Consider the following 12,894-nt stretch of genomic DNA (forward strand, 5'->3'; position numbering starts at 1 on the left):
CGCGTAGAATAACTTCCGGGTCTTTTATGTCCTTTGGTCTTCACAATAAAAGTCCCAGTCAAGCCAGAGACGGAAGAGGAGGCAAGATACCCCGCTCTCCGTTTTTTCCTAGTTCAATAAAAGCCAATGAACTAAGTAGACCAGACCCACCTGCTATTGCATTGGTGTCTATGGGAGACACCCGTTAATTAAGTAGACCGGAACCAAGTGACCATACATACATGGTCACTGTGTTGGGGCGACAGGTAGCCTTGATTTAGCCCACTGCAGTAAAAGGTTAAACAAGTTAACATTCACAAGGCTGCAGGGCTAGACGGATTACCAGGACACATACTTCACTGACATTTTCAACCTCTGTCTGACCCCGTTTGTATTAAATCAAATCAAAATGTATTTGTCACATACACGTGTTTAGCAGATGTTATTGCGGGTGTAGCGAAACGCTTGTGTTTCTAGCTCTAACAGTGCAGTAATATCTAACAAGTAATATCTAACAATAACAGAATCTAAAGTAAAGGAATGGAATTAAGAATATATAAATATTTGGACAAGCAATGTCAGAGCGGCATAGACTAAGATACAGTAGAATAGGATAGAATACAGTATATACATATGAGATGAGTAATGCAAGATATGTAAACATTATTAATGTAACAAGTGTTCCATTATTAAAGTGGCCAGTGATTTCAAGTCTATGTATATAGGGCAGCAGCCTCTAATGTGCTAGTGATTGCTGTTTAACAGTCTGATTGCCTTGAGATAGAAGCTGTTTTTCAGTCTCTCGTTCTCAGCTTTGATGCACCTGTACTGACCTCGCCTTCTGGATGATAGCAGTGTGAACAGGCAGGGGCTCGGTTGGTTGTTGTCCTTGATTATCTTTTTGGCCTTCCTATGACATCGGGTGCTGTAGGTGTCCTGGAGAGCAGGTAGCTTCCCCCCGGTGATGCGTTGGACAGACTGCACCACCCTCTGGAGAGCCCTGCGGTTGCGGGCGGTGCAGTTGCCGTACCAGGCGGCGATACAGCCCGACAGGATGCTCTCAATTGTGCATCTGTAAAAGTTTGTGAGGGTTTTACGTACACGTTTCAAGCAAACCACCATAGTCCCTGTGCCTAAGAACACCAGGCCCGTAGCACTCACATCCGTAGCCCTGAAATGCTTTGAAAGGCTGGTCATGGCTCATATTCATACCACCATCCAGGAAACCCTGGACTCACTCCAATTCACATACCGCCCCAACAGATCCACAGATAACGCAATCTCTATTGCACTCCACACTGCCCTTTCCCACTTGGACAAAAGGAACACCTACGTGAGAATGCTGTTTATTGACAACAGCTCAGCGTTCAACACCATATTTCCCTCCAAGCTCACCACTAAACTAAGGACCCTGGGACTGAACACCTGCCTCTGCAACTGGATGCTGGTCTTCCGGACGGGTCGCCCCCAGGATGTGAGGGTAGGCAACAATACATCCAATACATCCACTGACTCTCAACACGAGGGTCTGGGGTGCGTGCTCAGTCACCTCCTGTACTCCCTGTTCATCCATGACTGTGTGGCCGTGCATAACTCCAACACCATCATTAAGATTGCCGACGACGCAACGGTGGTAGGTCTAATCACCGACGACGGTGAGACAGCCTATAGGGAGGTGGTCAAAGACCTGGCAATGTGGGCAAGACAAAGGAGCTTATCGTGGACTACATTAAATTAAGGGCCGAACACGCCCCATTCACATCGACGGGGCTGTAGTGGAGCGGGTCGAGAGCTTCAAGTTCCTCGGTGTCCACATCACTAAGGACCTATCATGGTCCAAACACACCAACACAGTTGTGAAGAGGCCACAACAATGCCTCTTCCCCCTCAGGAGGCCGAAAAGATTTGGCATGGGCCCTCAGATCCTTAAAGAGGATCTGAGGGCATCTTGACTGGCTGCATCCCCTCTTGTTATAGCAACTGCTTGGCATCCGACTGCAAGGCACTACAGAGGGAAGTGCATAAGGCCCAGTACCTCACTGGGGCCGAACTCCCTGCCATCCTGGACCTCTATACCAGGCGGTGTCAGAGGAAGGCCCTAGTAATAGTCAAAGACTCCAACCACCTAAGGTATAGACTGTTCTCTCTACTACCACACGGCAAGCGGTAGCGGAGCGCCAAGTCTGACCAAAAGGCTCCTGAACAGCTTCTACCCCCAAGCCATACGACTGCTGAACAGTTCATCAAATGGCTTCCCAGACTATTTACATTGACCCCTTCGTTATTTATTTATTTATCTTAATTGTTTTGCACTGACTCCCTTGCACTGGCTCTACGCACACTCACTATACTCTACCCACATGTTCACATACTAGACTGACACTCCAACTCACTCACACACACACACACACACACACACACACACACACACACACACACACACACACACACACACACACACACACACACACACACACACACACACACACACATGCATTTTGACGCCACACACACACACACATAGACGCCTCAATATTGTTTTACTCTTTCCTTTTTTATTTAGCAAAAATGTGTCTTACTTTTTATCTGCACGGTTGGGAATGGACTCGTAAGTAAGCATTTCACTGTAAAGTCTACACCTGTTGTATTCGGTGCATGTGACCAATACAATTGTATTTAAGTTGAACTGACCATTTTTTCAATGGTTTCTTTGGTCTAGCCTACATGCTTGTGATACACTTGTTGGATACACTGGTGTCAGAGGTGGGATGGTGACTTTGATCCCACTTCTGTGAAAATGGACAATAAAGATTGTTTTCTTTGCTCTGTTCCGGTATAGGCTACTTTTGTAGAACGTCCTCGGGCAGATCTGGAACGCGCCCAATGCGTAATTCAAGTAGGCTGCAAGCGCACTCGCTTTTGTGCGCTTCTGAAGGTACAGTAGTCACATGATCCAAACGGGAACAAACTCCATTAGAACTCTTGATAGTGCATACATAGTGATCTAGCTCTGAGCGCAACATGATCATCGACAGAATTATCGAGAACGGCCTGAATCTTGTGCATCCAGGGACTGTTGTAACGAGCCCCGTGTATTTGGGGTCTTTTTACCAGGATACCTCGCCTGCAACGGAGATCAACAACTCTCTCTGTGCGCCAAACGAGTTTGATGGCTGGGGTAAGGTTGGGAGCCCGACTCCGCCAACTGCAGACAGTGCCACGAACGGTAAAATAAAACCCTCACTTTTAGAAATCAATATACATATTTGTAATTGTTGTTATTTTTCCTCTAAGCAGACTATTGTGTTAATAATGATAGGCTGGCTACTTCATATTATCAAAAAATAATTATTGTAGTTAATGGTTACTTCCTTATTAGCCTACTTCTGGAACACCGAAAAGAACATTGCGTTAGTGACACGGAGGATTACTGATCATGGGCAGTGGTGGAAAAATTACCCAATTGTCATACTTGTGTAAAAGTAAAGATACCTTCATAGAAAATTCACTCAGGAAAAGTCAGTCACCCAGTAAAATCCTATTTGAGTAAAAGTTTTAAAGTATATGGTTTTAAATATACTTAAGTTTCAAAAGGAAATGCAATTGCTAAAATATAGTTAAGTATAAATCATTTCAAATTCCTTATATTAAGCAAACCAGATGGCACCACTTTTTTGTTTTTTAAATGTACGGGTAGCCAGGGGCACGCTCCCACATAGACATAATTTAGATCAGAGGCGGTAGGGATGACTAGGGATGTTCTTTTGAGAAGTGTGTGAATTAGACAATTTTCCTAATGTAACGATTACATTTTGTTGTCAGGGAAAATGTATGGAGTAAAAAGTACATCATTTTCTTTAGGAATGTGGTAAAGTAAAAGTTGTCAAAAAATATAAAAAGTACAGATACCCCCAAAAACTACTTAAGTGGTAGTTTTAAGCATTTTTACTTAAGCACTTTACACCACTGATCATGGTTAGACCCAAAATCATATTTAGACCTATAATAGCACTGTACAATGGAAGAGCAAGGTAGAGATACATTATGCTATTTGAATGGCAGAGGAAAGTGAACAGTTACTGTCATTTGGTGAAGGTTGTAGATAACAGTGTGAATTTGGCATGAGCTCCGCTAGCTGTGGAAATAGGGGAAGTGTGAGGTCGCGTTCCAGGTCGTCTTGCCCATTTTAGAATGTTTCTTTATACACTGCAGTATGAAGGTTGTGTTTCTGAGTTGTTTAGAATACCTGAGATTCTGATGTTGATAAAGCCTGACTTCTGAGACAGTTGTCCAGACATAATAAGATTTAATCATCAGTGCAGATTAAGCAACTTCAACGACTATATGGACACGCCTCTTTTTGTAGCTTCCACGCCCCATTGAATAACATTGAGTGTTTGAGCTCCTGTGCTTGAACTTGGCCGACAGAGTTCCCAGGAACTGTATTACTGTATCCTACCACTATAGATATATCATACATCAATGGCTTTTTGCAAATGAGCATTTTATGAATTGCTGAGTGTACCTTTAATTCAACACAACCACTTTTGGCTCAATAGCAAACTAATCAAAATTAGTGTTTATTTCAAACTTGTCTTGGGATCAAAGACTCTCATCGGTCCTATTGATACCTGTTGCAGAGTGTTCCATGAGTGAGGTGCGGTCTTTTGGCCGTTTCCAAGGTGTGCGGGTGAAGAATACAGTGAAAGAACTCATCATGCAGAAGCGCCTTAGCAACCAAAATGTACAGGTAAATTAAATTATGTTATTGTTCTGCTAGTTTGTGTAAATATTATGTTTAGCTTGCATATATTTAGCTTACATCTGTCCATATTTTCATGATCTCTGTTTTTCTTCATGTCCAGCAACACTCTGAGGGAGAATACACAGGTAATATTAACGTTTTATCAACACACATTATCCAGAAATACTGTAGATACTGTACATTATAATATCATGTGCAAATGTTTTTTTTGTTCGTTATCGTGTAGAGTTGACCTCCCTTCTTCAAGGGCATAAGAGGACTGCGGACTTCAGCTTGATAACCGATTCACCTGCTAAAAGACTTGCTACTGCAAAGGCAATCCTGGTAATTGTATGCTTTGGGTTATAATGTTATTTTAATTGAGTCTCCTTTAACTTTTCCCACGGTTCTTGGTGTTCAGGCTAGGGTTGGTTTCATAGACCCAGGTTAAATACATCCAGGGATATTCCTCTGGTTTAGCTAATGAAGAACTAGTGAAAACCACAAACTCTCATGCAGGTCACATTGTTATAGCTACAAACTATATTGTGTGATATGACCGACCACTTCAATAGCCCAATTCCATTTCTCCTTTTCTGTGTAGTCTGATGTCACTTCACTTGCTTAGTTCCCTTCTGGGAAAATCCCAGTGAGACTGAGTTACCGCCTCCACCCTGAGGGCGATTCCAGAACTCAAAATTAGGAATACAGTTTGGCAATGTTATCATGCATATAGATTATTAGGTTTTGCATGTGTGTCTCATATAAACTCTGTTGTTTTGGAGTGGAAGGAACCCAACTACAAATATCTTTCTTCCTTATTGTTTACCTTTCATGACAGGAAATGTACTTAAAGCAGCAATCCCAATCATTGGTTGAAACAATAACAAAGCGATCTCGTTCTAAACCTCTGAGGGATTGCGCTGGAGAAATGTAACCACTCTCAAATGTATAGACTGAGCTATGGATGTAAGGACTGACCATCCATGATATCAAAATGATAGTTTAACCATGCTGTATCACATCCGGACGTAATCGGGAGTCCCATAGGGCTGCGCACTATTGGCCCAGTGTCGTCCGAGTTTGGCCGGTGTAGGCCGTCATTGTAAATAAGAATTTGTTCTTATCTGACTTGCCTAATTAAATATAAAACATTTAAAAAAAATGATCAATGGGTACAAACAGTTCATTTACAAGTCCAAAAGTGGATGTATCATCTGCAGATTATCCCTTTTTAGTATTTATCATCCACTTCTGTTCCAGAGTCTGAGCCCTCCAGAGGGAAGCACACTGGACATTGACTTCATGGAACTTGGATATGAGTCCATGAAATCAGAGACTTCCCCACAAGAGACCCTCCCTGACTACTTCAGCCACATCGACTATCAGTCCCTCTACCCTCAAACCCACATGCCACAAGCAATGGGAAACTCCTATGTCCCCCAGCATTTCATAGCCCCGCTAACCCAAAAGGGTGTTTGGCCATTGGCTCAGTTTGCTGAAGGGGAGCCGACGTCCTTCTTTCAATGGCAGATACGACAGGAAGAGGAGAAGTTGGCAGGGCTCACCCTCGAGATGCTCACAAGCCAGGATAATGATGGAGACACGTCAGTTTGTGTAGTATTCATCAACCCCTTGTATACATTTGCCTTTTGTAGATCTAAGCAACTATGCATACTCGACTCAGTTAATTTTCTAACCCAGTGGCCTCCAACTCTGGTCCTGGGGAGGTACGGGTGTGCAGGGTTTTGTTCCAGCCTTGCACAGTGTTTGAACACAAACCTGCCACAACCCGTAGCTCTCCAGGAACAAGGATGTTAGTGACACTGTTCTAATCCATCATGTGACCTATGCTTGCCAGACATTTATACTCTTAGAAAAAAGCTGCTATCTAGAACCTAAAAGGGTTCTTCGGTTGTCCCAATAGGATAACCCTTTGATGAACCCCTTTTGGTTCCATATAGAACACTTTTGGTTCCAAGTAGAACCATTTGGGGTTCAATGTAGAACCCTTTCCACAGAGGGTTCTATATGGAACCAAAGGGAGTTATCCTATGGGGAGAGCCGAAGAACCCCTTTGGAACCCTTTTATCTTAGTGTAGATTTTTTTTTATCTCTGTGTTGCCAGATTCTTGCACATAGCTGTGGCACAGGGCAGAAGGGCTCTAGCTTATGTGCTGGCCAGCAAGATGGCTACTGTCGGCATGCTGGATATGAAGGAGCACAATGGCCAGGTAAGGATTTACATTCTCACGCCCAATTCTAAATGGACCCTTAGCCCCAGAGACTTCTCACTCACTCACTCACTCACTCACTCACTCACTCACTCACACACACACACACACACACACACACACACACACACACACACACACCAACACACACACACCAACACACAACACACAACACACAAAGTGCCTAGGAGCTAGTGGCTATGGGTTGATTTGGAATTGGTCACAAGGGCGCAGTTATGATTACAACTGGGATATCATCTGAAAAGGAGGATTTTCAACATTTTATCTTTTTTGTCTTTTGTCTTTTGTTTTGTACCCAGAGTGCCCTTCAATTGAGCGTTGCAGCCAATCAACATCTGATAGTGCAGGACCTGTTGGCCCAGGGGGCTCAGATCAACACCACTGACTGCTGGGGCCGCTCCCCTCTGCATGTGTGTGCAGAGAAGGGCCACGCTCTCACTCTCCAGGTCTTTGACTTTCCCACTGTGGCACATACTAAGAGTGTGATATGAATAGGGGCTCTGGATTTAATCTGACCACGTCATGTTCTGACCTTATAACTTGTATTTCACAACTTCTGTTTGAGGCATCACTGCAGCCAGTCAACCTTAGCAGTTAGATAACCCAGTGCTCCTCAGTGGCGCAGCGGTCTAAGGCACTGCATCTCAGTGCTAGAGGTGTCACTACAGACCCTGGTTTGAACCCAGGCTGTATCACAACCGGCCGTGATCGGGAGTCCTATAGAGCGGCGCACAATTGGTCCAGCGTCATCCGGGTTAGGGGAGTTTTTTTCCGGGGTAGGCCGTCATTATAAAATAAGAATTTGTTCTCTAACTGACTTTCCTAGTTAAATGAAATAAATAGAAATAAAAGATAGTCAGGGAAGTGTCATGCACATAGACCAGTGTAAGCAATACAGTGACTAAGGTCTGGTTTCAGTGATGGACTCTTTTGGTATAGAGGAACTGCCTACGTCACTACTTTATCAGCTTGAATAAAATACTAAATAGTAGCTAGCAATATGGAGATCAGAGGTTATTTTTAATGAGTGCATTTCACAAGTGGCTAGTTTGCATCAACTACCTGAACTAAAACAACTGCAAAGGTTGTGCCTGCAAACTTTGGTTTTGAATCACGTTGTTCTGGCATGTCTGCCTCTGGATTTGTGTGGCAAAACCCCAGATGTATTTTTCCCTTATCAATGTAGGCAGTGACTTAGTTCCTCTTTGTCAGAAGAGTCCATCATTGAAACCACATCCTACTCACTGTGTTGCCTAGGGTTGGGTTTTCACAACTAAAGTGAACATACCTCATCATACAGAGACTATGGTATGAAAGGTTTGAATAAAGGTCTGAAAACATGATGATTGTTGAACACAATCTCTGTTTTTATTATTATTATTATTATTATAATAATACATAAGGTTTGGCAACTTTAATCAACATCTTGTCACTAGAGGAAGGAAATAGTGGTTGGAAGAGAAGTCAGGGAAAACACTGAGCCGTAGGGATGTGAGTTCTCTCTTTTAATAACACTGGTTGCCAATCACAGCAAACAAAGTTAACGTTTTTACCAGGAGCCTTGTGTTTGTTAATGTATGAATGGAAAAGCTAGGTTTATGATCGCCTGAACAACGATCCTTTTATGTCTTCACCAGATGACTTGAACATAGTCTGATGCAGTATGTCATCTGCACTGTGCAACCTTGGTTTTCAGAGTATTTTACCCCTGCTAGTTTCAAGAAGTAAAACCACAGGTTGGTTGTCAATGGTCGATTGTTCTAGGCTTCCAGTATATGGAAATAAGGCGGGGTGATTTTCCCCCCTGCACGCTCTTGCCCAAATGCAACAAGAAAAGTGTAGAGAACTCCGGTGCTGTATGCACAATCAGAAGAGATCTATCAGCAACTTGCTGATGCCATTTTGATAAGAATCTATGCAAATTTGGCTCATGACTCAATGAATGGATTTATAGGTTTCACTGAAACGTTGCCATCTTGATTATCTGTGATAAACTGTGCCCTTTTCAGTGATTTTATCTTTCAATTGGAATTTTGTCTCACTGTGTTTGATGTTCCTCCTGACTTGGAATGTTGGAATGTTTTTTTGTCCCATAGCAACAGTTGTTCTGTATTGGGTTAGATCACAGGCAGTGACTTCCTCATCAGCTCATAACATATATAACAGCCAGCCAATCACAGAGCATTTCCTCAAAACAACACTGGGACAAAATCCCCCTTTCTTTGAAAAACTGGTTTAACAACAGATGTGCTTCTGATGAAAGGTCACGGCAAATGCACTCCCAGCCTATCAAACATTAACCGTCAACAGAACATGGCACGCTAAACCTCCCAATCATTAACGCCTATTAATCTGTTACTCAACTGGTCCTGGATGACTCTCACAACAGTTCTTGTTGTCGGATACTATTCATTAAGGAAGAACAGGCGCTGCTGATGAATGGCTGGCATATACTATCTCTTTTAGATCTCTAGAACTAAACATTGACACTGTTGTCGTTAGCGATGACATGTTTTACCATGACTAGCTAATTCCACAGTTGTACCTTAACACAAGTGTGTGTGTGTGTGTTTTTAAATTGAAATCAAAAGTTCTTCCTGTTATACCCATCTGCCCTTTATCCCCCCCTGTTTAACATTTTCCTTCACACTCTCTCTTCCCGTAGACCATCCATAGAGCTCTGAAGGGTAAAGGGCAGGGGCTTAGTGTGGAAGAAGTCAACTATGATGGTGAGTCAGAGTTGCTCAGAACTATGACCTGTCAGGATTGCTCATAATCCTTTATAAAATAAAACAGGTGAGGCAACCTGTGTCTCAACCCAAGGCTGAGTCGCAAACTACGACAGTCAACATTATTTAACCGTCATAACGGCAAAATAAATACTACCTCCCCAATGCCTCAACCTGCTTTTCTCTCCAGGCCTAACTCCTCTTCAGACAGCGGTCCGGTCTCACAATGCGGTTGTCCAGGAGTTGGGTCGTATGGCGGCGTCCCCCCAGTCCCCTGGGGAGGTGGAGTTGATGCAGAGAAGGAAGCTACTGAGGCAGTGTGTCAACACACTGCTGCTCATGGGAGCCTCCTGTGCAACTAAGGTGAGTTTGAGTAGCCTGGCCCCAAATCTGTCTGATGCCTTGTCAACTCCAACCTTGCCAACTCCTACGGTCATTGGAGTTGGCAAGGCATCATAAACAGATCTGAAACCAGGCTAGAGGTTGAGAATCTTTTCATTTATATTTTTTTGTGTATCAGTCTTTGGCAGCATAGCCCATTCCATACAGTCTGACCGTACTTGTGTCTTTTTCCAACAGGATCATAAAAGTGGCCGCACCTCCCTGCACATGGCTTCTCAGGAGGCCAATGTGGAGCTTTTACGCATCTTCCTCGACGAGCCAGACTCTCTGTCTATCGTCAATGTCAAGGTGAGATACTACTACAGTACCTAATGTCAAGGTGAGATACTGCTACAGTACCTAATGTCAAGGTGAGGTACTGCTACAGTACCTAATGTCAAGGTGAGATACTGCTACAGTACCTAATGTCAAGGTGAGATACTGCTACAGTACCTAATGTCAAGGTGAGATACTGCTACAGTACCTAATGTCAAGGTGAGATACTGCTACAGTACCTAATGTCAAGGTGAGATACTGCTACAGTACCTAATGTCAAGGTGAGATACTGCTACAGTACCTAATGTCAAGGTGAGATACTGCTACAGTACCTAATGTCAAGGTGGGATACTGCTACAGTACCTAATGTCAAGGTGAGATACTGCTACAGTACCTAATGTCAAGGTGAGATACTGCTACAGTACCTAATGTCAAGGTGAGATACTGCTACAGTACCTAATGTCAAGGTGAGATACTGCTACAGTACCTAATGTCAAGGTGAGATACTGCTACAGTACCTAATGTCAAGGTGAGATACTGCTACAGTACCTAATGTCAAGGTGAGATACTGCTACAGTACCTAATGTCAAGGTGAGATACTGCTCCAGTACCTAATGTCAAGGTGAGATACTGCTCCAGTACCTAATGTCAAGGTGGGATACTGCTACAGTACCTAATGTCAAGGTGAGATACTGCTACAGTACCTAATGTCAAGGTGAGGTCTCGCCTCTCTCTGGAAAACAAACGTACATGATAACAAATCGGCGTTCTGGCTCAAATTCTGAGCTGACAAACAGTGTTCCCATTGTTCATTGTTTTTTGGTCATCAGGAGGTAAGTTAACTAAACCCTCTAACATGAGTTCTGTCTACCAGGCATTCAGTGGAAACACAGCGCTGCACTTTGCCAGTTCTGTGCATGGTCGCCTGACTCAGGTAGATGCTGTGAAACTGCTGATGAGGAGAGGGGCCGACCCCAGCTCCAAGAACCTGGAGAATGAGCAGCCTGCCCAGCTGGTGGCTGAAGGGCCCGTCGGAGACCAGGTGAATAATGCCCCAAAATGGTTCTTCGGGTGTCCCCCTTCTGTAGAAATGGCTCTACGCGGAACCCAAAAAGGTTCTACCTGGAACTAAAAAGGTTCAAACATGGAACCAAAAAGGGTTCTTCAAATGGTTTTCGTATGGGGATAGCCGAATAACCTTTTTTAGGTTCTAGATAGTATTTCTTTTCTAAGTGTAAGCACATCCATAAATCAGGTACAAAAAGTACAGCATGGTTCTACGTTGATGCCATTGCCTGGAAAAAATATAAGATACCAGCACACGGTTGAATCCTCCCTCTGTGGGAGCATTTAAGTGTTCTTGTATCTATCTTTCAGGTGAATATTCCCATGTCGTTGTTTTACCATCATGTAATCATTATTTAACCAGGCAAGTCGACTGAGAACCTTTTATCAATTACTATTAAGGTCTGTCTGAGACGCAAACACAGAGACGCAGTAAAAACACAACAGGAAGAACACACAAGTTCACGTGTTAGACTGGCAGACATTCAAAACACACACACTTCAACAAGATGGGACTGTATTGTAATAATGTGCCTCTGGTTGTTTCTCTTAGGTGCGGCGTATCCTGAAGGGGAAAGGCTACCAGGCCCGGTCTGTTGCCCAGTAGGATGCAATCTCCTGTCCAGAAACACTGTCAGTCAGACAGTCCAGTCTATGTAGAAATGATTTGCCATCGTATGTATGGCAGATGTCCGTTGTTTCAATGAAACAGTGAATGTTGTTCGCTACAGTGTAGTGTATTTTGAGGTAACCATGTGATTGTCTACCTTAAAGGGGCAATCTGCAGTTGTTACATCCATTTTTGGACTTGTAAATTATTAATATGTACCCATTGTTTCTTGGCAAATATGACTTATACATTCATCATGAGCTTAGTTCAACTGTCGTACCCCATCAGAACCCAAAATATATACGCTTGTTTTACTCCAATGTTTGTAAACAAAGTACATGGAAACAAACACTATAAACAGTAGCTTCAAAATATGGTTCAAGCTATAATGTTGATATCATGGATGGTCACTCCTTAGCCGTGCCTATGAATTTGAGTGTTAACATTTCTCTAGCCCCATCCCTCAGCTTTTTACTGAAACGGGCAGAGAATACGCTTTGTTTTTGTTTCAACTGCTGACTGCCGTTTTAAGGAATGACGCCTGAAGGGGTTTTCACCACTAAACCACTTTGGGTTGAGTCACAGGTTGACTCACCTGTAATGCTGGTGTGAAACACCTTGAGTAACAGTGTAATGTAGCTAGGGCTTGACCACATAGTAACAGTAATGTAGCTAGGGCTTGACCACATAGTAACAGTGTAATGTAGCTAGGGCTTGACCACATAGTAACAGTGTAATGTAGCTAGGGCTTGACCACATACCAGTAACCTGAAGAGACGGGAGCGCAGGTTTTTGAATTTCTTGGAGGTTCTGGTACAGTGGCAGCATGGGGGTCTTGCCTTATTTTAAATGTGT

The 12,894-nt window shown here is 43.3% G+C and overlaps 1 protein-coding gene across 2 annotated transcripts; it reads left to right on the forward strand.

Moving 5' to 3' along the window:
- The first annotated feature begins 2,966 nt into the window (after nucleotides 1–2,966).
- On the forward strand, nucleotides 2,967–12,656 carry LOC139373711 (NF-kappa-B inhibitor zeta-like). Of its 2 annotated transcripts, none has more exons than XM_071114595.1 (12): nucleotides 2,967–3,205; nucleotides 4,620–4,729; nucleotides 4,845–4,869; nucleotides 4,971–5,068; nucleotides 5,987–6,330; nucleotides 6,852–6,957; nucleotides 7,278–7,424; nucleotides 9,644–9,707; nucleotides 9,898–10,070; nucleotides 10,287–10,397; nucleotides 11,239–11,406; nucleotides 11,983–12,656. In XM_071114595.1, exons 1-12 carry the CDS (start codon nucleotides 3,001–3,003, stop codon nucleotides 12,034–12,036), a joined length of 1,605 nt encoding a protein of 534 aa, XP_070970696.1. In that variant the 5' UTR covers nucleotides 2,967–3,000; the 3' UTR covers nucleotides 12,037–12,656. The 2 variants fall into 2 exon arrangements, with proteins under 2 accessions (XP_070970696.1, XP_070970697.1); XM_071114596.1 differs by having other exon boundaries at nucleotides 4,620–4,723.
- Nucleotides 12,657–12,894: the final 238 nt, after the last annotated feature.

Source organism: Oncorhynchus clarkii, chromosome 18 (genome assembly GCF_045791955.1).
Source record: "Oncorhynchus clarkii lewisi isolate Uvic-CL-2024 chromosome 18, UVic_Ocla_1.0, whole genome shotgun sequence".
Taxonomy (NCBI): Eukaryota; Metazoa; Chordata; class Actinopteri; order Salmoniformes; family Salmonidae; genus Oncorhynchus; species Oncorhynchus clarkii.